Source organism: Mesoplodon bidens (assembly GCF_964165515.1).
Source record: "Mesoplodon bidens genome assembly, chromosome: 9".
NCBI classification, from domain to species: Eukaryota; Metazoa; Chordata; class Mammalia; order Artiodactyla; family Ziphiidae; genus Mesoplodon; species Mesoplodon bidens.
Genome location: NC_138166.1, coordinates 100,806,773 through 100,834,606, shown reverse-complemented (window position 1 = coordinate 100,834,606; position 27,834 = coordinate 100,806,773). Strand labels below are relative to the sequence as shown.

Genomic DNA, 27,834 nt, shown 5'->3' with positions numbered 1-27,834 from the left:
TGTCCCTCCGCAAGGCATTAGAGGCGAGGGTCCACGGGCTCTCCGCGGTGAGTGGGACGTAGCCGCCAACTGAACAAGATCACGTGGCGCCGTGATCGCCTGGCCTCCTGTCCGTCCTTCTGATGAGACCGCCGCAGGCCTCGTGGGGGCAGGGACGTCCTCATCCCCCCCAGCCCAGCAGACACGGCGGCACACAGCAGGTGCTTAATGAACGCACACCTTGAAGGAGTGAATCACATGGTTTATTGCACAGATGTAACCAGCTTCTGAGGCCAAGTACTTTACCACAGATTATTCTAATTAAACTCTTAAAAGAAGCTTGTGAAATTAAGTGCAGCTAGGTTTCCGATCTGCGTGGAATAGCTGCAGGAGCCAAGGGTGAGGTCAAGGCTACACAGCAAGTGTGCAGCTGAGCTCAGGGCCTTCCAGCTCAGGGCTCGCCATGGATCTCACCACTTCCCTAAAGAGGGGATGCGGGGCGGGGGGTGGGGGGCAGGATTTGGAGAGGCCACCCTGCAGAGGTAAGGAGAGACCTAGAATCTGGTGTCAGAAGACGTCTGGGTGGCTGGAGGCCGCGGCTGGTGCTGGTAGAGCACGAGCTGGCCTCGGCCGGGAGAGGCCAGGCAGGCCCGTGTGGACTTGGCCGGGGAGTTGAGGCCTGCCCTCGGCTGCCCTCACTGGGGAGGCGCTGAGCGGCAAAGCAGCCCAGAGCTGGCCCGTGCTCTGCTTCCCGGGCCAAGCCTGCCCTGGGGTGCAACCTCTCATCGTGAAGAAAGCAGGGCATGAAACCAGGGTGGCTCTGGCCCTGGGGTATTTAGGGGTATTGCCCTAAAGTAGCACCTGGTCTTAACCCACACTCAGAAGAGGCTGTGGGCACTCTCACCCTGGCTCCTGCACTCACACCTGAGCCCGCGGCAGCCTCCTCCAGGCTGGCCTCCAGCCACAGCTGTCCCTGCTGGTCCTGCCCCTGCTGCCAACCCCTGAAACATGGCATCATCCTTCTATGCCACGGGATAAATCCAAAAGGTCCGGCTGGCCTTGAAGGTCCAGCATGGGCGGCCCCTCTTCCTCAAGCCAGGGCGCAGGACTCATGATGGAGTCCTCAGCCCAGACGTGGCTGTGAAGGGGGAAGGTTTCCTGGTGGGACGTGACATGAGCAGGACCAAGGCAGGAGGGGTGCCCAGTTCTAGGAGCTGACCAGGGCTGGGGGCAAACCCTGGCTGCTCTTAGGTCCCCAGAAGCGGACAAGAGTCCAGCCCCACCCCATTCACAGCTTTGGGGTCACAGGGCTTGTGCCACCCGGGGCAGCTGGCCTATCTGCTTTCGAAGTGAGGCTCTGGTCCCACCTGCTCCAGGGAACCTGTCTGACCACACGAGGGAGGCTGGCCTGGCAGTGACCGCTCCTTGCCGGGCTGATTCTGTATTCTGTATTCTGTCAGCCCAGGGCGCTTGGCATCAACTGCCCCTCAGTGGTGAGGTGACTGTTAGCACTGAATGTCCCCGTGGCTGGAGTTTGGGGTGCCCGTCCTCTCCTGTCCCTTTCAGAGCTAAGTGTCCTCACGTAGAGGGTGGCAGTCCACAATCTCACCAGGTGACAGGCTCGAGGCGCACGGGGCCGGGGCAGAACCTCTTGTTGATCAGACCACAGCTGCCGGGACTCCCCTCCTCGCCCTCCCCGAGAGCCAGGGGGCCTGTTAGGCGCCCGTCCCGTTTAGATGGGGGGAGGGCAAAATCTAGAGCACGGACTGCGTAAAGGCGCAGGGAGAAGGAAGGGAAGTTGTTCCCAAGACGTGGGCTGAGGGTTTGAAGGGTGGGCGCCTTCTTGCAGGGCCCGGAGAGGCCTGTCGGGAGTCCACGGAGGCAGCTACGGTCCTGGTACGGGTGTGGGATGAATCCTGGGGTGAGTCCCTGTTCCCACCCCCAGTGCTGACTTGTGAAAATTCCCTGCAGCGGCGGCCTGCACACCTTTAGCCTGTCGGGTACAGGGGGAGGCTCGGCAGGGCTGGGAGAGGGGTCGGGGAGGGCTTGGCAAAGGGAGGAGACAGGGCAGGGGCCCGCCGCGCAGCCAAGGGCTCTCAGCGCTGGCAGGGGGAGGAGGGCGCCCAACCCCCACCCCAGCCCGGCGCCCGGCCCGGGTTTCGCTGCGAGCGGGCGAGCGATGGCAGTAGCCCCCGCCCCAGCATGCTGGCCCTCCTGGGGGCTCGGCGCCCGGGATCCCCCCCCGAACTGAGCCCTGGCCCTGGACACGGATGCGCGGCGGTGACCAGACCTCTCAGGACTTGGGGTGCTGCTTCCCAGGGCCCCTGGGCGTCTCAGGAGGCGGGGCATCCAGGGCCTGTCTCCGGATGAGCTCCAAGTAGAGCCCGCCCTTCTTTAGGAGCTCCTCATGGGTCCCCACCTGGAGAGAGGAAGGAGAGGCAGACGGTCACCCCAACCCAGCTCAGAGTTCAGAGCCCGTGGAGGGCCCGCTTCTTATGAGCCGTCGGGCACGGCTTCACCTAAGCCAGTGTCAGTCCTGAGGAGAGTATGAAACCAAAGCACAGCTGATTATGGATTGCCACTGGCGCATCTGCACTTGTCAGCTGAGCTAGATTGTGGAAGAGCATCTGGGTCCCCCTGTCTTTCTTACAGGGCCCAGTGCCCCTCACCCAGTGCGAGTGGCCAGGGGGCTGTGAGCCGGGCCCCATACAGCCCCCGAGCCCTGCTGCAGAGCCAGCCTCTGGGGTGCTGTTCCTGCCTGGAGCAGCACCTGATCAGGGTCCCTGGTGCGGCTTCTTCTGTGCCTCGGCCCCTGGGCCCCTCCCCCGGCAGCGAACGCTTCTCTGAGAACTTTCCCCTTTGATCCTGGGAGCCACGCTGCAGCTCTACTCACTGCCCCACCCCAGGGGACAGAGGAAGAAGCTGGGGCCCCGAGAGGCCAGGGCTTATCGAAGGGCAGGAACTCCTGAATGCAAGTGGGTGCTGCTTTCAGACTATGAGCCCAAGGCCCCAGGGCCAGGCCAGACCCTCACACAGCTCAGCTGAGCCGCCCGTTCCACTGTGTCCGTGGTTGAAGCCGTGCCAGCCCCCTGACCTGCTCCCCGGGCCCCAGCTGACCTCGCAGACCCGGCCGTGGGCCATGACGACGATCTGGTGGGCCCCGCGCACGGTGCTGAGCCGGTGGGCGATGACCAGCACGGTGCGGCCAGCGCTGGCGCGGTCCAGGGCCTCCTGCACCAGGCTCTCAGACTCTGAGTCCAGTGCGCTGGTCGCCTCATCCAGGATCAGCACTGAGGGCTGCTTGACGAGGGCTCGGGCGATGGCCAGGCGCTGCTTCTGGCCGCCAGACAGGGTTGCGCCCCGCTCGCCTGGGGAGGAAGGGGATAGGGCGAGGGCCTGAAGTGGCGCTCAGCTCTGCACTTGGGGGAGGCCCTGCAGATGGTCACCGGGGCTGTCTGGCACTTCCCATCTGGCCCCTCGGGGCCCTGCCCTGGCCCTGTGCGCATTCGTCCTGCCTCTCTGAGGGCAGGGGTGTTGCCTGGTGGCAACACGATCCCACATCCCCGTGCAAACATGTACAGGCACTCACACGGTGACAGGGGTCGTGCACCCAACAGGGCTCAGTGATGCCCAGAGGTGTCGCTGAGCTCCACCCACGCACCAGGACAGGGGCTCGGAGCCATGACGGGCCTGGGTCCCACCCCCTGCCCTGGCCCTGCAGCGCTAGCCGCCTTCTCCTGGCCTCCTGACTCTCTGCTGCTGTGGGGACATCCAGGATCCAGATGTGACTCCTGCGGTGGGGTAGGGGGTGGCAGAACAGTGGGATTCAAAACCCACCTGGGCATTCTGGGAAGACCACATTGGGGTCCAAAACGCCCACAGAGAACAGCAGAGGTGGCAGCCTGGTTGCCAAAGAGAGCCTCAGGTGACTCTGCAGCAGTCACAGAGCAGGGGGGCAGGCTGCAGCCCCAGGCAGCCGCCGAGTGCACCGGCTCAGGGGTACAAGGCGCGTGCACGAGAGAGGAGTGGGCCCGGCTCCTCCCGTCAGGGTGGGGTCCGCAGGAATCCGAGCCGTGAGTAACACGGAACACGAAGGACGGCTACCCACAGAGGGGGCGCCACTTGGAAGGCTAAGCTCAGCCAGGCTCAGGACTAGGTTTTGGGAAGAGTTGAGAACCTTGGATATGCCTGTGCCGTGAGATATGCTGGAACATTCTGCAACAGAGCCAAGAGACTCTGGACAATAAACATGAGCCCAAAGGCTGAAAAAAAAGACCTCTGAGATGAACACACAAAGTGCAAGCCGCACTGTGAAGACTCCAGCGTGATGCTGCAGTACTGCGATGTTCCAGAACCACCAGAGCCCTCTTCTGGGTAAGTCAGAAGACAGACTGGCTCAACCAAATCCATCCCTACGGATAGCCAGGGGGAGCACCTTTTGTTGAAGGATAAAAGGCTACAGAAGGGGCTTCCCTGGTGGCATGGTGGTTGAGAGTCCGCCTGCCGATGCAGGGGGCACGGGTTCGTGCCCCGGTCCGGGAGGATCCCACATGCCGCGGAGCGGCTGGGCCCGTGAGCCATGGCCGCTGAGCCTGCGCGTCCGGAGCCTGTGCTCCGTGACGGGAGAGGCCACAACAGTGAGAGGCCCGCGTAACGCAAAAAAACAAACAAACAAAAGGCTACAGAAGGATAAACAATTACAAGGAGGTAACACCCCCTTGCTTCTGGTCAGGTCTTGGGAGCCGATGTGGCGAGCTCTGAAGAGGCCCCACGTCACGGATCACTTGTGCCCCTGCCCACCATCACGCTCCTGTCCCCGCAGCCTGCTTGTGCCTGAACCGCATGGGCCTCGTCTCCCCTGTCCCCACAGAGTTACCTCTGTCCCACTCGGCCATGGTTGTTGTCTGGTCTTCCCCGATGCTGTGACTGTGTCCCTGCCCCCCGGATCCCAGCCTTGCTTGTGGGCCCCGAGGACCCCAGCAGGATGCTGTCTCCGAACTCACCCACGACGGTGTCGTAGCCCTCGGGGAAGCTGGTGATGAACTCATGCGCGTTGGCTTCCCGGGCGGCTGCGTACACCTCGTCGTCGGAGGCGCCCGGCTTCCCGAAACGGATGTTCTCCATGATTGTTGTTCTGAACAGGACTGGCTCCTGGGGGTGGGAGGTGGAGGGTCCACCGGAAACATTCTGATTTTGCCCTGAACCTCTGAGGGGCGCATCAGGGGAGGCTGTTTCGGCCAGAACAGGACCACTTGGAGGGCAGGTAGGGGCAGTTCAAAGTTACAGGTCAAACACAGAGAGGTCCATCAAAGGGGAGAGAAGCCGAGCTCCTGCACGGCACGGAGCCCCTCGGGAAAGGGAGCGGGAAGGCGGCTGGGAGAGCAAGGCCAGCTGGCCCGGCAGGGTCCCCCCTCTCTGGGGAGATGGGCAGGGAAGGGTTTTACAATTTGGCTTTCTCCTGCCAAAAGGGCGCCCTCTATCCACACGTGGGGGTGGGGGGAGGTGGACCCTCGCTGGGAAAGCAGTGGGGCTGAGAGCTTCAGAGCGGGGCTGCGGGGCCTTGCTTGGTGGGTGAGCCACCAGTGCCCGGCAACACCGTGTGGGTGTCCAGACCTTCTGGACACCACAGAACCCAGGGATCCTAAAGCGGCCACCCCATTTCCACCTGCTTGGACCTTTTACATCGAGGAACAGAGTTCCAAGGGCAGAGCTGCAGTCGCTGGGACCCCAGTGAAGAGAGCCAGCTCTCCCCCCAGTGCCCCCAGGAGGGCAGCAGGTGACGGGGCTGGGAAAGGGAAGGGGCCCAGGCCGCAGGGGCTGAGAGAAGCAGGCACCTGGCTGATGAAGCCGATGACCCGACCCCGGAGCCAGGAGGGGTCGAGGGTCCGCAGGTCCTGCCCATCCAGCGTCACCATTCCCGCCGTGGGGTCGTAGAAGCGCTCAAGCAGGGAAGCCACGGTGGTCTTTCCTGGGGGTTCGGGAGGGGGCATGGGTTTCTGGAGTGTGTCCGGGAGAGGGACGCCCCCGGTGGCAGTGGAGGGGCCCCTCCTTCCACACTGAGTGGCTCCCACAGGGAGAAGTCACAGGTGGGAGGGTGGTGGGCTCCTCTTACCTCCCCCAGACTGGCCCACCAGGGCCACGATCTTGCCCGGGGGCAGCGTGAGGGTGAAGTCTCTGAGCACCTGGAAGCCGGGACGGCAGGGGTAACTGGGAGGAGCCAAGAGACCCTCAGTCAGACCGGGTTCCTGGCCCCTTGTTGCCCGGGTCCCTCCCGAAGTCTCCCTGCACCCCCGAGGGGGGCTTACTTAGAGGGAGACATTGACCCACAGGTCCCCAGACAGGCTCCCTCTCCAGCCCTCAACCCGGAGAGAAATACCCCTGCGCCCACCACTGATGCTGACCTGAAGCAGACGTTGTGAAAGGTGATGGAGCCGCGCAGGTGCTCCCTGGGGATGCAGTGGCCCCCGGACAGCGGGATGCACGGGCTCAGGGTCATGTACTCGAAGACCCGGGTGCCTGCACTGAGCCCCCGCACCACCTGGGGAGGGGGGTTAAAGTCTGCGTGAGGGAGGCACGGGGTCCCAGGGAATGGGCAGCACCTCCTGGACTCCCACTTGGCGGCGGGGGAGGGGCTTGTCGTATCCCCTCCGCCTGACACCCAATTCTCACGGCACACAAGTGACGTCAGTGGCTGACGGGACTCCAGCCCAGGTGCCGCGTCCACATCCTTGGACCCACCCAACTCTGCCACTCACCTGACCAAACAGGACAGAGAGGTTGGCCATGGACCTGCGAGTAAAAGAGGAGGGTTGAAAGACGGGGACGAGGAGGGCCTGAGAGAAGGCGGGCCGGCGCCAGAGGGGCAGGTCTGGGTCTCAGCCACGTGGGGGACGTGTTGGGTGAGGTGAGGAAACAGGCGGCCGGAGGCCAAATGCAAAGGTAGTTCCCAAAACCTGGGGCCCTAGAAGCCCTGGGATCCGGCACCACTGGGGAGGGCACCTGGCAAGTAACTTCTCCTTTCAGAGCCACGTTCCCTCCTGGCCCGGATGCGGCTGACAGTCATCAGCTACCTAAGGGCCGGGCTCCAGGGAGGAAACAGGGAAGGCAGGCGCAGGGCGCAGTGGGGCTGGACTCCACGCTGCCCGCAGCCTGCAGGGAGGGGCTGTGAGGCCCACCAAGGGGGTCAGATCTAGCGCTGTCTACTCCCGGGGGAAGCAAGGGCTAACGAAGGTGGAACAAAGCATGTTACTCCTTCTAGAGAAAGAAGGAAACAGAAGACATTGGATCACAGGGGGAACTCTGGGGGGACCCCGGACAAAATTCCCTGAAGACATGTCATCACGGGCTCCGCCCTGTGTGAGCAGAGGGGCAAATGTCCATCTGTCCAGATGGTGGGTCACCTCCTTGTCGTCGTGTGGGGCTGCCGGCTGCTAGGAGGAAGGTGAGTCACTACTCCTGAGTCACCAGCCCCTGGCTTAGTCACGGACCAGCCCAGCCCGTGACTGTGTGTCTCCGATTGTGCATGCGGGCTCTTCTCGAAGAGAAGAGGCAAGACTGACTCCCCAGGATCTCACTTCTCCCAGCACCGGGGGTGGGGGAGGGGGGAGGAGCCCGCAAGGAAATGCCCGGAGAACTTCCCGAGAAGAGCCAGGACAGCAAGTTAGTCTGCGCCTGAGGCCTGTGGCTGGGGAAGCGGCCCCACCTAGCACCTAGCAGCCCGCGAGAGAGGCTTTCTGAAGTCTGTGACACAGCTCTGCTAACTGGCTAGGCAGTGCAGCGGGGAGGAAAGGAAAGGGTCTGGACGCAGGCCATAAAGGGGAGGGGGTCCAGGGCAAGGCGAGTCTGAGGGAGCGGGGCCAAGCCTGGGACGGGTGGCTGCCCTCCGGCGGGGGAGACTTTCTGCCCCTGCCCCGTGGAGCAGGGTGGGGTGACCGTGAAGGGAGCCAGTGGTGTTCGTCCAGGTCGGCACTGGGGGAGGGGCAGCAGGGGGGGGCCCAAGTTCCACCTCTGTAACAGCCAGACCCTCTTAGTCCCAAGGCCACCAGGGATCAGTTCCTGGGCCTCCGGGAAGGAGGGGTGAGGCTGCCCAGGACAAGAGAGTGTCTGAATGGGCCCAGATTAGGAAGCACTGAGCAGAAATGGGTGGCATCTGGTCTTTGTGGAATGCTGGGTCTGGGGCTGAGAGAGGGAGTCTTTTCTACCTGCCTGCTTCCGGCTTAGTGCCATTCTGCCCAGGACAATAATAATAAGGCTGATGGTGAGGGATTCTGGAAGAAACGGCTGACAGTCACACAGGTGGTAAGACACAGGGCAGAGCCACGACACGAGGACCATCGCCATCGGGAATAACGAGGAAGGGACCCAGAGGGGCGTCTGAGCTGACGTTCTATCTTCCGGACGTGGCTGGTTGGGAACACGGGTCTTCACTCTTCAATTATTTATTCTACCGTATTTACTGTAATTGTTTATCTAACGTGCATTTATGTTTTATGTTTGGTATACGTGGTATCTGGCGGGGAAACAGTGAAGAGAAACAGCGGGAGGAGCTGCTAGGAACTTAGCTTGGAAGGGACAGGAGAGGGGAGGGGGCCCGCCCTGGGCACTCCTGGGGCAGAGCCAGCGGGGAGCTCTGGTGCCTGCGGGCAGACGGGGCCGGCGGAGCCATGGACACAGTGAGCCAGCAGGGTGGGACCTGCAGGGGAAGGTCAGGCAGAGGGTGGGAGGCCAGCTCTTAAAAAGCGTGTCAAAGATGGCCTATCCATACATGGAGTCTTATTCAGCCTCAAAAAAGAAGGCAGTTCTGACACCTGCTCCAACATGGCTCAACCTGGGAGAGGTCATGCTCAGTGAAATACGCCCATCACACGGGGACAGATACTGTATGATCCCACCTAGATGAGGACCTAGAGCAGACAGATTCACAGTAACAGAAAGCAGGATGGGGCTTGCCTGGGGCCACGGGAGGCGGGGAGGGGGGGTTCTATAGGTGCAGCATTGAAGTTTTGCCAAATGAAGACATTCTGAAGATGGATAGTGGTGATGACTGCACAATGATGTGAGTGTATATAACGCTCCTAAACTGTGTACTTAGGGACTTCCCTGGTGGTCCAGTGGTTAAGATTCTGTGCTTCCACTGCAGGGGGTGCAGGTTCGATCCCTGGTTAGGGAACTAAGATCCTGCATGCCGTGTGGCATGGCCAAAAAAAACCCACCAAAAACTGTGTACTTAAACACAGTTAAGATGGTAAATTCTGTTATGTGTATTTTACAAAAAAATTTTTCAAAAGGCTTGGGGGACTTCCCTGGTGGCACAGTGGTTAAGAATCCGTCTGCCAATGCAGGGGACACGGGTTCGAGCCCTGGCCCGGGAAGATCCCACATGCCACAGAGCAACTAAGCCCTTGTGCCACAACTACTGAGCCTGTGCTCTAGAGCTCGCGAGCCACAACTACTGAAGCCTGCACACTCTAGGGCCTGTGCTCCACAACAAGAGAAGCCACCGCAATGAGAAGCCTGTGCACCGCAACTAAGAGTAGCTCCCACTCAGCAACGAAAAACCCAACACAGCCACACAAAAAAAAAAAAGAAAAAAAGGCTTGGGACTTCCCTGGCAGTCCAGTGGTTAAGACTCTGCGCTTCCACCGCAGTGGGGACATGGGTTCGATCCCTGGTCGGGGGACTAAGATCTCGCATGTCACGCGGTGTGGCCAAAAAAAAAAAAGGCTCATCGAAGAACTGTCTGGAAGGTGAAGATGGCAACTGCGTTTCTGAGTGTACGGTCAGCGAGTTAGGCTGCGGGGGCTGCTGGGAGCCCCGAGCAGGCTCTGGATGAAGGCAGGGGCTCCCCATCCCCAGCCCTGAGCTTCCCCGGGGGACCTGGTAGCTGTCCTCACAGCAGACTGGCACCCCCGGCCCCTGGCCCAGCTGGGCCCCTTAGGAAAGAGAACAGCCCCACACTCACCTCTGCACTGTCTGGGAGGCCACCAGGAAGGACATGAGGTCTCCCCCCGTCAGCTGCTGTCCGGCCACGAGGGAGCCCCCAACAAACAGGGTGCCCAAGACCATGCCTGAGTGGGGCAAGGACAGGGGTTCAAGGAGGAAGCAGCGGAGGGCAGAGGACAGAGCCTGGCCCACGTGTTGGTCCCCAGGGCCAGTCCCTGCTGTGCTCCCGACTGACTGGAACTTAGGTAAGTCACTTGAGTGGTCTCTGCCTCTGTCTCGTCATCTGGCAACGAGTGGGTTGGGGGCACCTCCACGGCTCCCTCGGGGGCGGCCCAGCGGTGTGCTGTACACGGCTTGGCTGTGACACTGGGCCTCCCTGCCCACTGCCCGCCGGCGACAGCAGCCTCCAGAGGCCGGCTGACTGGCCCTCGAGAGACATGCAAAGGACCTCGAGCAGGTGGAGAGCCGCCCGTCGCCCGCCCTGCTGGGACCCGTCCTTCACTCCTCCGAGCTCAGCCCAAGCCACAGCCCAGGTCCCCCGGCGGGGCCTCACTCACTCACAGTTGAAGGCGATACTGGAGAGCCCCTGGAACAAGGCGATGCCTCTGCCCAGCTCCTCCGCCTTACAGCGGGACCCCCCCAGCTCCGCTCCATAGCGTCTGCGACAGAAGCCGAGCTCAGCCCTCAGGAAGCAGGCAGGCTGGGACGGGGGGTGGGGGGAGGCGCATCTGGGGAGGCCACCCCCCTGCCACCGCTTTGGGCTCCACCCCTGCCCGGCACTCACTCCTCTTCCCACTGCTCCATGGCGAAGGCTCGCACGGTCCGGACGTTGCCCAGGGCCTCATCTGCCACACCCGTTGCCCTGGCGACCTGCGGGGAGTCTGGGGGTCAGGGAGCCAGTATGGAGACAGGGAGGGGTGACAGAGGAGTACAGGCGGGAATGCTGGTACCTGCTCCTGACACTGGCGAGACAATTTTCTGAGAGCTGAGCCCATCAGGGTGCCAGCGCCCATGAGGGCAGGCGTGGCCACCATCAGCAGCAGGGTGAGGCGCGTGGAGAGCATGGACAGGGACACCAGGCAGCCGGCCACCTGCGTGCAGCTTCGCAGCCCCTGGGGAGTGGACAGGAAGGCTGTCTGGCATCAGCAACATGATGTGGGGAACTCAGCAAGAGTCAGCTGGCTACAGCTAGCTCTCCACTCACAAGGCCAAGGCCATAGGTCTGACCCCTGGGAGGCCAACCGACAGTCCACGGGTCACAGAGCGTAACCCCTTCCTGAGGAGCAGGTGTGAAGTTGGGGTGAGAATGCCTACGGACCGAGGCATCCTCCCCCTGGACAAATCCCGCTTTCATTCTCTTCTGCTCTAGAAACTGAAGAGAAAGAGAATCGCCTGGGGAATTCCCTGGCCGTCCAGTGGTCAGGACTTGGTGCTTTCACTGCGGGGTCCGGGTTCAATCCCTGGTCGGGGAACTAAGATCCCATAAGCTACGAGGCGCGGCCAAAAAAGAAAAAAAGAGAGAATTGCCTGGTGATGCCGCCCAGGGACGGCTAGGGGTCAGTGACAACGTGGGGGAAGAGGAGAGGACATCAGGAATAGAGCAGAAAGCCACCGCTCCCTCTCCTGTCAGCGTGCCAGGCATTCCAGCGGCAAGGTGGTGATTCTGCTCTGGGCAAGCTGGGCCAGCAAAGGCTCTTGTCTGAGCCTTCCTTCTTGGGCAGGTTTTCCTGGGAGGCAGGATTTCAGAACGGGAGAGAAACAGCCTGTCCCGACCCTGGACGCTGCCGTGGCACCTCCTGCTGTGAACGTCCCTCGTCCCTCACCCACACCCTCACCAGACAGCAGGCTTCTCGCTTCGGCGGGAGCCTGGGCGCAGGACCCAAGGGTGGGGCGGGGCGGAGCGGGGGGTGGGCGGGACTGGCCTGCTGCATCCGCACTAGGGAGCGTGCGCGTGTGAGTGAGCGTGGGGGGACCTGGGCGCTGACCTGGGAGATGACGAGTTTGAAGGATGATTTAAACTCCTGCACGTCAGTCGTCAATCGGCTTACCAGCTGCCCTGTCTTTTTAGCATCGAAGAAAGCAATGTCTTGTCTGGCGGTGGGACACGGGGGCAGCGGGTGGGGGAGAAGAGGGAGACACGAGCTCAGGATGAGGCCCCGCCCCTAGACGTTCACCAGAGCCCCCGAGGGCCGCTTGGCCCCCGCCACCACTGCACCCCACAGCCCGAGGCTGGCAGTACCGGAGCAGGTTGCTGAAGAGGGCCCTCCGCATGTCCGCAGCCATGCGCTCGCCGATGCGGGACAGCAGCACCAGGTACCCAAAGGTCAGCAGGCCCTGGGAGAGAGGCCGGATCTCAGGGGCGCCCACGCGGTTCCTCCGGCAGCCCCCGGGCCCTCCCTTCTGCTGTACCTGGAGGCCGTAAAGGATGAGCAGGTGGGTGCTGAGGTTCCGGGACTCAGTCAGGAAGCTGCCCACGTGGTCCCTCGTGTACTTGGCCACGATCTCCACCAGCTGACCCAGAAGCAGGGGGATCTGCACGTTCACCAGTGCTGCGCCCAGTGCCAGCTTGGGGGGTGGGAGACAGACGTTTACAGGGGGACCACGCTCTTCCCTCCTCCGGCCCTTCCTCTCCCACTACTGCCCACGCTTTGGGGGCTCCTGTGTCTCTCGGAGCGTTAAAGCCCAGCTGCCAGCCCCAGGGGACCCCTGGACCCTGTTCACCCGGCTGCCCTGTGCAGGTCCTCCTGGTGACCCCCAGCCCCGCTGCTTCCCGAGGTCTCCTCTGAGATTCGGCCAGGCAGGAAAGCTGTCCCTAGGCGGCTCTGGCTGGGGCTTCCGCGAACCCCTGGCTGGATTCTTCCCTGTCCCTGGCGTGGGGCGGGGCGGGAGAAGACCTCACCACAATGGCTGCCCCCAGGACCAGCAGATGGGGGCGTAGAAACTGCCAGAAGAGCTTCCAGTTGAAGCGGGGCTCCACGACACCGGGTCCGGAGTGGGCCGGAGGGGCCGCTTCTGCCTCACAGAGTGCCACAAGGCCACGGCAGGGGCACTTACTCAGGACCACAGGGCCCAGGAGGACTCCCCCAACCCAGCGCCAGGCAGAGGGGCTGCGGCCGGGAGCTGGGGGGGTTCGAGGGAGGAAGGCCCGGAGCTGGGGCTGCAGCCGGGCCACGGCCCCGAGGAGGCAGGAGCTGGGGCGGCCATCGCGGGACCTGCAGGGAGAGAACGGCACTGAGGGCTCGGGGGCCCAGCTGGCCCTCAGCTGAACAACAAAGCGGCCGCGCCCTCGGCTCAGCCCTCTGGAGAGCAGCAGTTCCTCTCCCGACGGCCCACCCTGCCCTTCTCAGGACGGCTCTTAAGCAACCTCGGTTTCTGAGATGAACACGCCCAGCGGAAAGCAATCGAGTGGTAAAGGTGTTCTCCCTGGCTCGTCTCTCAGACGGCGGGCCCTAGCCAGTGACCATCTCCAACCCCTGCTATCTCAGAATCACAGGCCATCAGAGCTGGACGGCGCTCCTCTTACGGTGGAGAACACGTAAGTTCCCAGTGAATGCAGCTCAGAGAGGGACAGTGCTCCCCGCCTCACCAAGTCATCAGTCCGCTCTGTTTGATCCTCACATCCCTGGGAGGGAGATGCCAGTATTCTCACTTCATAGATGAAAAAATCCTGCAGGTGGGCTTCCCTGGTGGCGCAGTGGTTGAGAGTCCGCCTGCCGATGCAGGGGACGCGGGTTCGTGCCCCGGTCCGGGAAGATCCCACATGCCGCGGAGCGGCTGGGCCCGTGAGCCATGGCCGCTGGGCCTGCGCGTCCGGAGCCTGTGCTCCGCAACGGGAGAGGCCACAGCAGTGAGAGGCCCACATACCGCAAAAAAAAAAAAAAATCCTGCAGGGCTGAGAGCTGAAATCATTTGTCCCCAAGCAGCAGAACTAGGACAAGAGAGGAGCCCTGCGGTCTGACTCCAGAATCCAGGCTTATCCTATGCTGCCACGTGTGATGAGCCCAAGGTTACGTGTGGCAGGGCCAGGACTGGACCCAAGTCTCTGAACACTGGTCAGAAGCTTATTATATATCCCATCGCCTTGTCTCCTTCCTGGCCTTGAGTGCTTATGTGACAAAGCAAGGAAGGAAAGGGTGACAGACTCCCTGTCAGCTGAAGGAAGAAAAAGAAATAAAATCCAAATAACGTATCGTCATCTTGGGATAGGCCAAGATCACCCCATTCCTGCAGTTTCGGTACCTGTAGATGGCAACGTGGGGCCGCCAGCCTACTGTGCACCAGAGCTCTGCTCTGAGGAACAGGAAGAGGAGGTGAACAGTACAGGCCAAGTAACTACACTGTGGTAGTTAAGCTTCAGTGTGTGTGTGGATACGAACAACTAACGACAAAGCTTGCTGAGGCTGGAGGGTGGGGGTGGGGTGGGGGGAGTCATTACCGTCCTTTTAAAACACCTGGACTTGAGAGGGCAACGAGGACCATAATCATAATTGCATTTTTTAATTAAAAAATTTTTCTAATTAATTAATTAATTTTTGGCTGTGTTGGGTCTTCACTGCTGCGAGCGGGGGCTACTCTTCCTTGCAGTGTGCGGGCTTCTCATTGCAGTGGCTTCTCTTGTTACAGAACACGGGCTCTAGGTGCGCGGGCTTCAGTAGTTGTGGCACGCGGGCTCAGTAGTCGTGGCTCACGGGCTTAGCTGCTCCGCAGCATGTGGGATCTTCCCGGACCAGGGATTGAACCCGTGTCCCCTGCACTGGCAGGCGGATTCTTAACCACTGCACCACCAGGGAAGTCCCCATAATTGCATTTTAAAGATCATAGCAGAGCGGGGTGAGCTGGAGAAGGACAGGAGTGCCTATAGGGAGGCCTGTTAGAAGCATAAGTTATCTGGCCAAGAGTATATGGTAGGACGATCAAAGATCCAAATGAGATTATTTTTTTATTTATTTACTTATTTTTTTTGCGGTACACGGGCCTCTCACTGTCGTGGCCTCTCCCGTTGCGGAGCACAGGCTCCGGACGCGCAGGCTCAGCGGCCATGGCTCACGGGCCCAGCCGTTCCGCGGCACATGGGATCTTCCCGGACCGGGGCACGAACCTGCGTCCCCTGCATTGGCAGGCGGCCTCTCAACCACTGCGCCACCAGGGAAGCCCCAAATGAGATTATTGATGAGGCTTTTAAAAAACAAATAGATGAAAGGTTTCTTCTTTACTATAATGGCCTTTCATATTTCCAGACCCTCCTCAGTACACACTCCATCTCATCCTTCCCTTGTTTCAGCGAGGCCTGGGCTTCTTGCCACCTCTATATTACACCTCCCCCGACCCCATCCACCTGCCTGTCTTTCACTGTGTACTTTATATCTATCCAAAATATAAACGGAGAAGCCCAATGTCCTTCTGCCCTGTGTGAATGCCCCTCTTCCTCATTAGACCATATATTCCTTGGTGGCGGGAAGCCCTATCTTATTCACCACTGTATCCCCAGCACTTAGCAGAGCTCTGGTACATAACAGTGTCCAGCAAATGGTTATGTTTGTTGAACACATGCTTTCATTAGAAATGCAGAACAATCTGCCCTGACTCGCTGCTGCAGCGTTTGCAAAGTTTTAGACTTACTGTGGATAACAGTAACAAATGTTTCACTTTGCGATCCAGCCCAATGTCACAGAAAACTGAAAGGCTTCACAAAACAATACTTCCCCTCAATTTTTTTTGGCTGTCCTGTGCGGCTCGCAGGTTCTTAGTTTCCCCACCAAGGATTAAACCCGGGCCCTGGCAGTGAAGGCGCCAAGTCCTAACCACTGGACCACCAAGGAATTCCCTCCCTAATTTTAAAATTAATTGATTCATTTATTTATTTATTTTTGGCTGCATTTGGTCTTCGTTGCTGCGCGCGGGCTTTCTCTAGTTGCGGCGAGCAGGGGCTACTCTTGGTCGCGGTGCGCAGGCTTCTCATTGCGGTGGCTTCTCTTGTTGCGGAGCATGGGCTCTAGGCATGAGGGCTTTAGGAATTGTGGCATGTGGGCTCAGTAGTTGTAGCTCAGTAGTTGTAGTTCTAGAGTGCAGGCTCAGTAGTTGTGGCGCAGGGGCTTAGTTGCTCCGCGGCACGTGGGATCATTCTGGACCAGGGATCGAACCCATATCCCCTGCATTGGCAGGCGGATTCTTAACCACTGCACCACCAGAGAAGTCCCCCTACTTTGTTTTTAACACGTATTCCATTATATTCACTTTTAAATGATTCAGGCTCACTAAATTCACTTTATGATCTATTGTGTTGTGACCTGACGTTTTAAAAACACTACACTTTGAACGCACAAATACTAAAACATCGTTTGATGTCTTTTCTGGAGTTTCGCTCTGGTTAAAAAACATCGACACCCTTACTCTTTTCCTAAGGACTGTTTTCAAGCCTTTTAATAATTTACCATGGCCACTTTCCAGCTTTTCTCATCTTCTCCAAACTAAGGTCTAAGCAGTGCTTGGTCACTGCCAAGAACTGGCAGATTACTTCCCAGCACCCGGTACTTCTAGCTGCAGCTCCGCCCATCTCGCCCTCCATCAGTCAGACGGGCTTTCCAAAGGACACAAGTCCACATCCACCCGCCCGTACGAATCTGCTGCCTGCCTGGCTCTCGGGTTCTTCACTCCAGGATTAGAAAGGAGTAAGTCGCTTCTCATAAAGCATTTACAGCGGAGGGGAAGTTTCAGGGTACATGTTCGTTTCCCACCTGTGTCTTTCTCCCTTGAGACCAACGTGCATAGAGCATACAAGAACACATACATACGCATTACCAAATTGACTATCTCTGCTGAAAGTATCCCGATTTAGGAACCATTTTTGTTCAGTTCACACTGAATCTTTGGAACAACAGCAATACTAAATGTCTCCGGACACTAATAATTTTTGTCCACATCGCCCGGCCAATTCCAAGAACGAGGACTGGGGCCGGAAACGGGGGCCCGACACCTGTGCAGCACGGCGCCCGCTGGTGGGAAGAGACCTGGCGTGGTCACCGGCCAGAGCGCCCCCTCCGTCCAGCCCACACGCAGATACAGACGCGCCGAGCCTCCTGCTGGCACCTGGGTCTCGCTGTAAATAATTGAGGCCAATCCCCGGGGGAGCGACATTCAACCCCGGGCCGGGCCCGGCCGGCCTACAACTCCCAGCAGGCCTTGCGCGAGCCCGGGACTCCATCTCCCGGCGGTCCCCACGCCCTGCCGGCGGGTGAATGGCCCGCGCTCCCACTAGGTTTGTCCCTTTTTACCTGACGGCCGAGAATGTCTGGAAGCGGAGGGGTAGTAGTGGCTTGCCTGGGACGGGGCTACCCCGAATCCCGACCCGAAATAAGTGCACCAACATGGTGGGGGGAGGAAAGGAGCAGCCGGCAACAGCAGCTTCACCCTTACTCCACAGAGGGCTCCATGTTGGCTCCGGCCCCCATCCCGACAACCCCTTCGCGACTCGGCGATGATTGGTGGAAAGAAGCATCAATTTCATTGCAAGCTGTGATTGGAGAAAACCTTGTTAGCCCCCCCTTCTGGAACTGTGATTGCAGAGAGTCGCCTGTCTCCCGCCCCCAGTTCCGGGCGGGCCCTGCCCTGTGCCCGCCGTCCGAGCCGGCTGTGGGGTGACGTTTTGAGGGTGTGCAGACTGCGTCCCCCCGCCCTCGGGTATCCATAGTAACGCGTCAGCTGCTGACCTCCGGGTCATTCTCTTATCGGTGCTCCCGGCGGACTCTAGATGTTCCGGAGTCTCCAGGGAGTGTAGACCGCTGGTTCTGGGAGACTAAGGGACAAAAATCGTTTGGAGTTTTTTCAAAACATGTGCACGTGCTTTGCCACCCACCCCGCTCTCCTAGGCGAGTCAGAGCTCCGGGGACGGCAGCCACATATATTTGGGGGGAAAAAAACCCTGGTGATTCTGATAAGCTGCCCCTACTCAATGGTTTAGAACCGCTGGCGCGACCCTAGATCCATCTCCCTCACAGATGCCTTCCTACCGCAGTTAGGCTGCCACCGCACAGCTCTTACGCCTGTTTCGCTCTTAGTTATTTCTTCTGTGTAATCACTTGTTTGCATAGCTGCCTCCTCACTGGGCTGTGACTTCCTGTTGGGTAGTGGTTCTGTCTCATTCATCTGTCCCCTCCTTCCCCTCCAAACGCCTGGCAGGGAAAAGTGTCCTTAATAATAAATTGACGTGAATTGGGGTCGGTGGTAGGGAGGCTGTTCATCGATGAATCTGGAGTGAACCTGGGTAGGAAAACGTGTTAGGATTAGTCTGAGGTTGGGTTGGGTGAGGAGGCTGTATGGGAGGGTCCTAAAGTGAGTATGGTGGAATATCAGGGTGAGTGAAGGCTGGGGAGAGACGAGAGGAAACCCCACATATCTGATTTTGACAGGTGTCTCAGAGAGATCATGGGAATTTCCTAGCCCCTCTGCACTGTGGGATTCCATTTTGGGGCACCAGGAGTCTTGTTTTCTGCCTCCTGCTCGGGGATAAAGCTATGCAAGTCCTGAGCTACCATGACAATTCCCCTGCCAGGAAGGAAGCAGAGGTTCCTCCTCTAAGTTCCTCCAGTGGGCAATCTGGATTGTACTCTGTTCCTCTGTCTCCATGTCTTGGACACTGGTCCCTACATCAGCGCTTGGGCTTAAGCCCTGGAGGCCCTGACACATGGGTGGCTGAGTCAGCACCTCAGGAATGGACTTCAGTAGGAAACCTGATGATTCAGGGCCTCAAGAATGGCATTGGACAAGCCACCATACCAGCTGCCTGGGCCTCCGCCTCCTCCTTGAGGTGGCAACAAGGAACTCAACTCAGGCAGCTCATCCCTGGGGGCACCCAAATTACCTGCCCTTCCAAATTCCAGACCTTCAGCTGCCCTCTGCTGGGTCAGCCCTGATGCTTCTCAGGGGGTCCCCAAAACTGGATCAGAACTTGGTAGAGAGTGTTTCAGGAGGATAAATAAGCAAACATACTGGAGCTTCCGAGGAACCCCACGTTCCTACTGTAAAAGCTCGGAGAACCACCTCTCATCCAAAATAATTGCCTCTCCTCTCTTCACTTGCTCCCTCTCCTCAGTTTCCCCCACCCTGGCTGCAAAGTCAGACGGTCTCCCCTTTTCCATTCCTTAGCACTGTCATACAAGCAAAACATGCAGCCTTTTTCATTTTCTTTTTTTCTTTTTGTGTTTGGTCTTAAAGTGTTTCTCTGTTGATGACTCTGTGTGCGTGTGTATATAGGGAGGGGAGATAAGTTGTTTTGTTTTTTTCTGAGATAAGGTTTTAAGAAACTAAAGCTGTATATCTTGGCCCCATAGCCCTATAATCTTTACTAGGACTCTTTCTTTCTTTGTTCTAGGCTGCTGCTCTCCGGCCTCCCCACTGGGGGTCTGAAGGTGGGACCGTGGGGATCTCCTTCCATCTGAGGCTGTCTGCGCCTCCTCTCCAGGTACTGCCCTGCCAGGCATGGAGGCGGGGCCCTAAGAGGTTTGGCCGCAGGTTGCCCTGGAAGGGGTGTGAGTGGTCGGGCTGGTGACTGCCCGAGTTGGGACGCCTGAGGCCTGCCCCAACTGAGTCAGCGGGCTGGTGTTGTCACCGTCCTGGTTGTTGAAGTCCCCGCTCAGCAATGCAGACCTCTTCGGAAACAGCAGCAGCTCCCATCCTTCCAAGATTTCAGGAGATGCCGCTGGCCTGACGGTGAGGCAAATGGGCGGGGGGTGGGGGACCAGGGGGCAGCTGGGGCGGTGGGGAGACCTGGGGCGTGGATCCGTGCCCCTCCTCCCCATGCCACTGCCTTCTCTTCCTCCTCCTCCTCCGGGGACCTGGGAGAGGGAGAGTCTCCATCTTCTCTCTGGCCCCTGCCCCTCACACAAAAAGCACCCCATCCTCAGCTCCTTCTTCAGCCCCGGGGCCCCCCTACCCAGCGGTGCAGGCCCCAGGGGCTTCTCAGCCTCGCTATAGTACCCTCCCCACTCCCGCTACCCCCGCCACGCAGCCCCGGCCTGCGATGATGCCCCCAGGACCCTCGTGGGCTGTGGATAAGCCCTCTGATCCCTGAGCAGGGTTATGAGAGGCTGGAGGACTGTGACCCTGAGGGGTCCCAAGATTCAGCCCTCCATGGGGAGGGGCAGCAGCCCCTGCTTCACGTGCCTGAAGGGCTCCGAGGTGAGGGGCTGGGGAGGGCCTTGGGGCTGCACAGTGTCCCCCGGGCTGGGCCTCTGGCAGAGGCTTGAGGGCACGGAGTCAGGTGAGTCCCAACGCTCTCCCGTCTGTGCCCAGGCTCCTGGCACCACGTCCAGAACCTGGACAGCTTCTTCACCAAGATATCCTTTTGTGCTCTGCCTGGCAGAAAGGGCACGGGAGGCAGGGAGACAGGGGTGCAGTGAGTTGGGGACTTGGGGGCTGAGGAGTCGGCATCCTCAGGAAAGGCCCATCATGCCACAGACTTAATTCTTGACGCCCTGCCACATCTACAGCTACCACCAGAGGAGTGGCTTTGCCTGTATTCTGCTGGAGGATGTCTTCCAGCTGGGGTGAGATGCTTGTCCCAGACACCAAGCTCTTCTCCTTGCTTCCTCAGTAGTGCCTGCTGCTTCTAGCCCTCCAGCGCCTTCCAGGCAACCCAGGGGCTCAGCAGGATGGGTTAATCCGGGCGAGCCCGGAGGCTGGCTGGGGCAGGAGCCCTCCCAGCCCTCAGGCCTCATCACTGCACTCCCTCCTGTCCCATTCATTTTCGTTGTCACCTTCACAACCTTCCTTCTTCGCTGCGTGGATTACAGCGTTCTCTTTGCCAACCAACCAAAAAACCGAGCAAGACCTGGGTCGCTCCACAGCAAAGTGACCTTGTCAGATGCTATCCTACCCTCATCCCAGTGTGCCCAGTGGTGAGTGACAGCTGGTGGGGGAGGTGATGGGGGAGAGCAACCGACAAAAGCCTCCCCTCCTTTTGTTCCTTGGTTTAGATCAGCCATTCTCCAAATTTTTAGTCTCAGGCCACCTTTAATACACTTAAAATTGATTGAGAACCCAACTCCCAAGAGCTTTTGTTTATGAGAATCCTATCTATATTTACCTTGTTAGAGATTAAAGCTGAGAACAGCTTTAAAACCTAAGAACGTACAAACATACATTCCATCGACTGTGACCGTGATGTCACGTAGCCTCTGGAAAAGGCCACTGTATACTCTTGGGAGAAGGAGAATAAAAATGGCAGAAAACCTTAAAGTTTTGACTTTGCAGACACTCACAAGGGTCTGGGGACCCCTAGGGCCCACACTTTGAGAACCACCGGTCTGGCTGGGTCCCCTCTCCAGGACCCCCATCGCTCCCCAAGCCTGGTCTCCGTTGCTGTGGGGCCCCTACTTTCTCTCTTCGGTCTGTCCCACCCGGCACAGGATCCGCTTCCAGCCCCCTGCTGGTCTTCCTGCTGATCCTGGCTGCTGCCTTCTGGCTGTTGTTCCAGCTGCTTTGCTCGGTCTGCAAACTCTGCAGCTACTGGGACGTCCAGGTGTTTTCCAGGGAGGCCTTGCACGTCCCCCAAGTGAGCTGGGGGAGCGTGTCTGTGGAGGGGTGCCACGTCAGGGGGCAGAGAGGATGGGAAGCAGTAGGGGGCTGTACGGACAGAAGGACCCACTGGGAAGAGGCCAGAAGGCCTTAGTGACACCGACCCTTGGCCCCGAATAACGTTAGGAAGTGGGGTACCACCCTTAGAACACAAGGTCCTTACTGTTGTGGAGCTTAGTTGATGTAGATGGTTCTGGAAGATGATGTACAGTCACGTGCTTGTGGTCCAAACAATGGGGCTTTAGAGGAAGGGCAGTCACCTGACTTCACAGAACAGGAGGAACTGGGGTTGGGCTGGGAAGGATAGGAGGCGGGGAGGCGCTCCAGACCCCAGGCAGGGAGGGGGCGGGGGAAGCAATGAGCATCTTTGGGCAGCAGTAAGGATACTGACCCACCAGCCTGCACCTGAGTGTTCAGGCCCCCGTCGGTGAGCCCACCTTCCTTTCAGGCCCCTGTTTGCAGGAAGCTAGTTCGTCGGCTCCTTCACTGTCCCTGGTCACGCTTTGCTCCTCCCCATCTTGCTCATGCTCCTTCTGGCTCTGTACCCAAGTTCGTTCTTTTTTTTTTTTTTTTTGCAGTACGCGGGCCTCTCACTGTCGTGGCCTCTCCCGTTGCGGAGCACAGGCTCCGGACGCGCAGGCTCAGCAGCCATGGCTCACGGGCCCAGCCACTCCGCGGCATGTGGGATCCTCCCGGACCGGGGCACGAACCCGTGTCCCCTGCATCGGCAGGCAGACTCCCAACCACTGCGCCACCAGGGAAGCCCCCCAAGTTCTTTCTTTAAGGCACAGTGCAAAGGCTACCTTCAGCAGCCAGCTTTCCCTGCTCCTCTCAGAAGTGCAGAGGCTTTTACACAACCCTCCTGTGCAGCAAAGGGGAGAGGTTCTCGAAAGCCCACCTGAGTACGGAAGCACAAGCCATAGCACGGGAAGGAGTCGCCAGGGCTGGGGATGGAGGCAGGGAGGATGAGGAGCTGGACCACTGCTCCTCCAGGGGGTGCCTGACCTTCCTCTTCCTTCTTTCCCCTCTTCCTTCCAGGGGAAAGGGAGGCCCTAGGATGGACTGGAGAGGCTGGCCCGGAGGGACTTGACTAAGCTGGACTGGGGAGTCTGGGTGAAACTGGGCTACAATGAGGTTTGCAGATGAGCTCCAAGTGAGATCTGACAGCCTCCACCCCAGATGGGGACACGGCCACTGTCTTAGGTTCATCTGATGGAGGGGGCGGGGGCGGGGGCGGGGTGTAGTGGGAGGGGGCGGGGGTGTGTGTGTAGTGGGCGGGGCGGGGGCGGGGTGTAGTGGGCGGGGGCGGGGGCGGGGTGTAGTGGGAGGGGGCGGGGGCGGGGTGTGTATGTAGTGGGAGGGGGCGGGGGCGGGGTGTAGTGGGCGGGGGCGGGGGCGGGGTGTAGTGGGAGGGGGCGGGGGCGGGGTGTAGTGGGAGGGGGCGGGGTGTGTGTGTGTGTGTAGTGGGAGGGGGCGGGGGCGGGGTGTGTGTGTGTAGTGGGAGGGGGCGGGGGCGGGGTGTGTGTGTGTAGTGGGAGGGGGCGGGGTGTGTGTGTGTAGTGGGCGGGGGCGGGGGGTGTGTGTGTAGTGGGAGGGGGCGGGGGCGGGGGCGGGGTGTAGTGGGAGGGGGCGGGGGGGTGTGTGTAGTGGGAGGGGGCGGGGGCGGGGTGTAGTGGGATGGGGCGGGGGTGTGGGGGTGTAGTGGGAGGGGGCGGGGTGTGTGTGTGTGTGTGTAGTGGGATGGGGCGGGGTGTGTGTGTGTGTGTGTGTGTAGTGGGAGGGGGCGGGGTGTGTGTGTGTGTGTAGTGGGAGGGGGCGGGGTGTGTGTGTGTGTCTCTCTCTCTCTCTCTCTCTCAAAGCATGCTGAGGTAAAAGTCTGGGGGCTTCTGGGCCCAGCGGGCTGGTACCCTAGGAACGGGAAAGAGACTGCCTTGTTACCTGCAGCTCTGATGTACCTTGTATGCGTAGGGCGGTGGGCATGGGGGGGCGAGCGGTGGCCAGGAAAACCTGCTCTTAAGGAGCTGAGCTCAGATACATGTAGAGTTTGGTTTAGGAGCTGTTCCTGGGAAGCACATGACTCACGGCCTCAGGAGGGGCAGGGGCCTGAGGAACACAGTTCAGAAGAGGGTGAGGGAAACTAAGAGGTGCCCCTTGGTGGTGGCAAGGCGAAGGGAGGGCGAGGGGGCAGAAAGCGAAAGGTGGCAACTTTCGTGCCCGAGAGGCACTGGGTGAGGACGACGGGGATGCATCTCTGGTCACGGGGAGTTTGGGCATCGCCGTGGAGAGGAATCCAGGTGACTGGCGCTCAGGCGTCCCCTCTCCGCAGGAGGAGCTCAGCTCGGTGCCCTGGGCCGAGGTGCAGTCCCGCCTCCTGGGGCTGCAGAGGAGCGGGGGGCTGTGCGTGTAGCCGAGGCCGCTGACCAAGCTGGACGCCCACCACCGCACCCTGCGCTACACCAACTACCAGGTGGCGCTGGCCAACAAGGGCCTGCTGCCGGCCCGCTGCGCCGTGCCCTGGGGAGGCAGGGCGGCCTTCCTCAGCCGCGGCCTGGCGCTCAACGTCGATCTGCTCCTCTTCCGCGGGCCCTTCTCGTTCTTCCGCGGCGGCTGGGAGCTGCCCGACGCCTACAAGCGCAGCGACCGGCGGGCTGCCCTGGCCGCGCGCTGGCGGAGCACGGAGCTGCTGCTGGCGGCCGTGAAGCCGGCGCTGAGCCCCCTGGTGCTGGCTGGCAGGTGCTGCACGCCTTCTACAGCCGCGCGGAGCTGCTGCGGCGCGAGCCCGGCGCGCTGGCGACGCGCGCTGGTCCCGCCTGGTCCGCCTGCAGCTGCGCCACTTCAACGTGTTGCCGCACGAGCTGCGCGCGCGCCTGGCCCGCGCCTCCGGCCCCGCCGCCGCCTTCCTGCGCGCCCCCGCGCTCCTGCTCGCGCTGCTGGCCCGCCAGCTCGTCTTTTTCTCCGGCGCGCTCTTCGCCGCGCTGCTCGTGCTCACCGTCTACGACGAGGACGTGCTCTCCGTGGAGCACGTGCTCACCGCCATGATCGCGCTCGGGATCTTGGCCACCGTGGCCAGGTGCGATGGGGGAGATGTCCGGGGAGGGGGCATTCCTCTGTCCTGGGGCTGAGCCTCCCGCGCATCCCTACGGCCCCCCCAGCCCTGCATCCCAGCCGCACATCCTCTGAACGGCAGGCCCCTTGTCCACCCCCATCCCGCCCTCTAGGTCTTTCATTCCGGGTGACCAGGGCCAAGGTCGTCCGCCGCAAATCCTGCTGCCGGCGGCCTTGGCGCACATGCCCTACCTCCCGGAGAACGGCCCTGCCGGCAGGACCAGCGCTTACCGGCAGATGGCGCGGCTGCTGCAATACCGAGCGGTGAGGGTCACGCCCGTAGCGGGGCTGCGGAGGAGGCTTGGCCGCCCGCGGTGTCTGGGGACAAACGGGCTCAGGGCTGGCCCTCCCGGGCGTCGGGGAATGACTGGGTTGGAGGTTTCCTGCTTGGCGAGTTTGGTTGCCCTCAGCAACCCCTTCTCGGCCTCACCCCTGCTTCCCCAGGTCTCCCTCGCGGAGGAGCTCCTGTCTCCTCTCCTCACCCCACTGTTTCTGCTCTTCTGGTTTCGCCCTCGCGCCTTGGAGATTATTGACTTTTTTCGTCACTTCACTGTAGATGTGGCCGGGGTTGGGGACATCTGTTCCTTTGCCCTTATGGATGTGAAGCGCCATGGCCACCCTCAGGTAAGAGCCTGTCCCTGGCTGTGCGGGGTTGTGGTTTGGTAGGAGTTTGCTTGCCTCACTCAAAGCAGAGCTGGGTTCCACCCCCAGCTTCATTGCCTGCCACCTGTGACCTCGAGCTAGTCCTTCACTTCCCCTTAGGGCCCTCATTTGTCAAATGAGGACAATGACTAGCCAGTGCGTGGGACTCTTATGAGGATTACACGGGATGTCGTGTGTAGCCCTACCAGAGTTCCCAGCGTGTCATAACACCTGTAAATGGGAACAAAGACTGTCAGAGAGGCCAAGAAACGTCTTGGTCAGTGGACGGGGCTGGAGTCAGGCCAGCCCTGGTATCCAGTGTGAACAGGTTTGGCAAAACACTGAGGTCACGCCGTATCCTAGCTCTGAGTCTGGACCCAGGTCCAGTTCTGCGGCCGTGTTTTTGGGTGTTCTTGAGCTAGTCCCCATTCTTTGCAGTTCACTGGAGAGAAGGAAGGGGGGCTAGTGTTTCCTCTCCTGCCTACCCCAGGTGGCACCCACTACAGCTCTAAAAGTGGTGTTCACGGGAGTTCCCCAGTGGCCTAGTGGTTAGGATTTGGCGCTTTCACTGCCAGGGCCCGGGTTCCATCCCTGGTAGGGGAACTGAGATCCCGAAAGCCATGTGGCACGGCCAAAAAAAAAAAAAAAAAGTGCTGTTGGCGGCACCTGAAGGACTGTCGTTGCTTTCAGTGGCTCTCAGAGGACAGAGGCCTCACTGTCTGAGCGGGCTGAGGACGGGAAGACTGAGCTCTCACTGATGAGGTTCTCCCTGGTTCATCCACAATGGTGCCCCCCAGGCCACAGCTCCAAGTTCCTGGGGCACCTTCGAGGCCGGGTGCAACAAGATGCAGCCGCCTGGGGCACCAGCTCGGTTCGCAGCCCCCCCAGCCCTGGGATCCTCAGCAACTCTTCCTCCCCTCTGGTGAGTGGAAGCCTGCCTGCCTTGCTGCCCTCCCCCCGGCCCCTCCCCCCCTCTGCCTCACCTGTTGTATTAACCCACTCACTAGCGCAGCAGCCTGCTCTCCTGCTTTCCTTAGACCTCCGCCTACCCTCCTGTCCTCTCTTCGGACCCTGTCTTCTCTTGCGCCCAGCCGGAGGCCTTCCAGCCAACCTCTCGATGCAGCCCCTCCTGCCCCCCCAGGACCTGAGCCCCATAGTCCCCTGCCCAGCTGCAGCCACGGCCAGCCTCCTGGCCTCCGTTTCCCGAATGACCCAGGACTCAAGGTGAGGGGTGGGAGCCTGAGACGCAGGGAGCAGGGCTGGTGGGGCTGATCCTCCAGGAGAAGGGTGCAGGAGCATGGGGGCGGGGGTGACCAGAAAGGGGAGGTGAAGCCTGGCCCTCCCTGGGGCATGTGGGGACGGGGGGACATGTCTTTTTTTCATCCACTGTGCCCTCTGTTCTAGCTGTGTGTCCCCAGGAGGCACTGGGGGCCAGAAGCTGGCCCAGCTCCCAGAGCTTGCGTCTGCTGAGATGAGTCTCCACGCCATTTACCCGCACCAGGTGAGTAGAGGGGTGCCAGAAAGAGAAATGCGGGAGAAAGCAGCTGAACGAAATGGGGAGTGTGGAGGGGCTGGAGTGTAAGGAATTACCCAACAGGAAAGAACACAGTTCGGAAGAGGGTGAGGGGAACTAAGAGGTGGCCTTTGTTGGTGGCAAGGCGAAGGGAGGGCCAGGGGGCAGAAAGGGAAAGAACGGTGGCAGGTTTCGTGCCGAGGGACACTGGGTGAGGACGTGAGAACAGCCCCGCCCACTGGCTAGTCATTGTCCTCATTTTTTTTTTTTTTTTGCGGTACGCGGGCCTCTCACTGTTGTGGCCTCTCCCGTTGCGGAGCACAGGCTTCAGACGCGAAGGCTCAGCGGCCATGGCTCACGGGCCCAGCCACTCCGCGGCATGTGGGATCTTCCTGGACCGGGGCACGAACCCGTGTCCCCTGCATCGGCAGGTGGACGCTCAACCACTGCACCACCAGGGAAGCCCCATTGTCCTCATTTGACAAATGAGGGCACGAAGGCTAGGGGAAGTGAAGTGACTAGCTTGAGGTCGCAGGTGGCAAGCAGTGGAGCTGGGGGTGGAACCCAGCTCTGCTTTGAGTGAGGCAAGCAAACTCCTACCAAACCACAGCCCCGCACAGCCAGGGAGAGGCTCTAAGCTGAGGGTGGGGGAGGAGATTTCAGCACCCTCTGCACCGAGCCCGGCGGCTGGGCCTCAGGCTGCGGGGCTGGAGGGAGCCCCTCATTCTTCTCCTCTCCATTTAGCTCCATCAGCAGCAGCAGCAGGAACTGTGGGGCGAGGCTTCAGCCTTCTCCCTGTCCAGGCCCTGGTCCAGCCCGCTGCAGACGCTCTCGCCAGATGAGGAGAAGCCATCCTGGTTCAGTGATGGTGAGGCGGTCAGGGTGTGCGGGGGACAGACCCTGGGTGAACCGCAGGTATCATGGCACTGCCCAGCTGATGGCTTTTCTCACCAGGCTCCAGTCCTGCTTCCAGCCCCAGACAGCAGTGGAGAACCCAGAGGACCCAGAATCTGTTCCCTGGAGGGTTTCAGGAGCCCACAGACACCCAGAAGGAGCCTGGCCAGGCCACTAGCACTGACTGA

General features: G+C 60.4%; 2 protein-coding genes across 5 annotated transcripts; one reads left to right on the top strand and one right to left on the bottom strand.

Annotated features, from left to right (window-relative positions):
• Positions 1–54: 54 nt before the first annotated feature.
• Positions 55–17,365, bottom strand: ABCB8 (ATP binding cassette subfamily B member 8). 4 transcript variants are annotated; one of them, XM_081244876.1, is made up of 17 exons: positions 17,193–17,365; positions 12,821–13,133; positions 12,331–12,486; positions 12,161–12,255; positions 11,907–12,012; positions 10,872–11,033; positions 10,706–10,791; positions 10,483–10,580; positions 9,941–10,046; positions 6,735–6,768; positions 6,381–6,517; positions 6,092–6,186; positions 5,814–5,947; positions 4,983–5,130; positions 3,097–3,347; positions 2,270–2,398; positions 55–219 (listed from the first exon to the last, which is right to left on the bottom strand). In XM_081244876.1, the coding sequence occupies exons 1-16, from the start codon at positions 17,285–17,287 to the stop codon at positions 2,273–2,275; spliced, it is 2,142 nt and encodes a 713-aa protein (XP_081101002.1). In that variant the 5' UTR covers positions 17,288–17,365; the 3' UTR covers positions 55–219; positions 2,270–2,272. The 4 variants fall into 4 exon arrangements, with proteins under 4 accessions (XP_081101002.1, XP_081101000.1, XP_081101001.1 ...); XM_081244874.1 differs by lacking the exon at positions 55–219 and adding an exon at positions 225–1,972; XM_081244875.1 differs by lacking the exon at positions 55–219 and adding an exon at positions 225–1,872.
• A 2,575-nt stretch (positions 17,366–19,940) lies between these two features.
• ATG9B (autophagy related 9B) lies at positions 19,941–27,834 on the top strand (the record flags this gene model as incomplete). The annotated part of the gene is given in 19 exon segments (XM_081243686.1): positions 19,941–20,094; positions 20,209–20,252; positions 20,255–20,262; positions 20,406–20,462; positions 20,652–20,813; positions 21,324–21,330; positions 21,332–21,469; positions 23,819–23,896; positions 23,900–24,215; positions 24,218–24,277; positions 24,280–24,562; positions 24,711–24,861; positions 25,042–25,241; positions 25,930–26,161; positions 26,331–26,340; positions 26,343–26,463; positions 26,644–26,740; positions 27,497–27,620; positions 27,707–27,834. Coding segments are annotated over 19 exon segments (2,370 nt in total), but the record flags the coding sequence as incomplete, so codon positions are not given.

Excerpts from the sequence above, each read along its gene's own strand:
- ABCB8 (XM_081244876.1), bottom strand. The coding sequence starts at position 17,287 with ATGTTGGTGCACTTATTTCGGGTCGGGATTCGGGGTAGCCCCGTCCCA. Across the intron at positions 13,134-17,192 it reads CAGACATTCTCGGCCGTCAG|GTCCCGCGATGGCCGCCCCA; the intron begins GTAAAAAGGGAC and ends CTCTCCCTGCAG. Across the intron at positions 5,948-6,091 it reads GGTGGGCCAGTCTGGGGGAG|GAAAGACCACCGTGGCTTCC; the intron begins GTAAGAGGAGCC and ends CCGAACCCCCAG.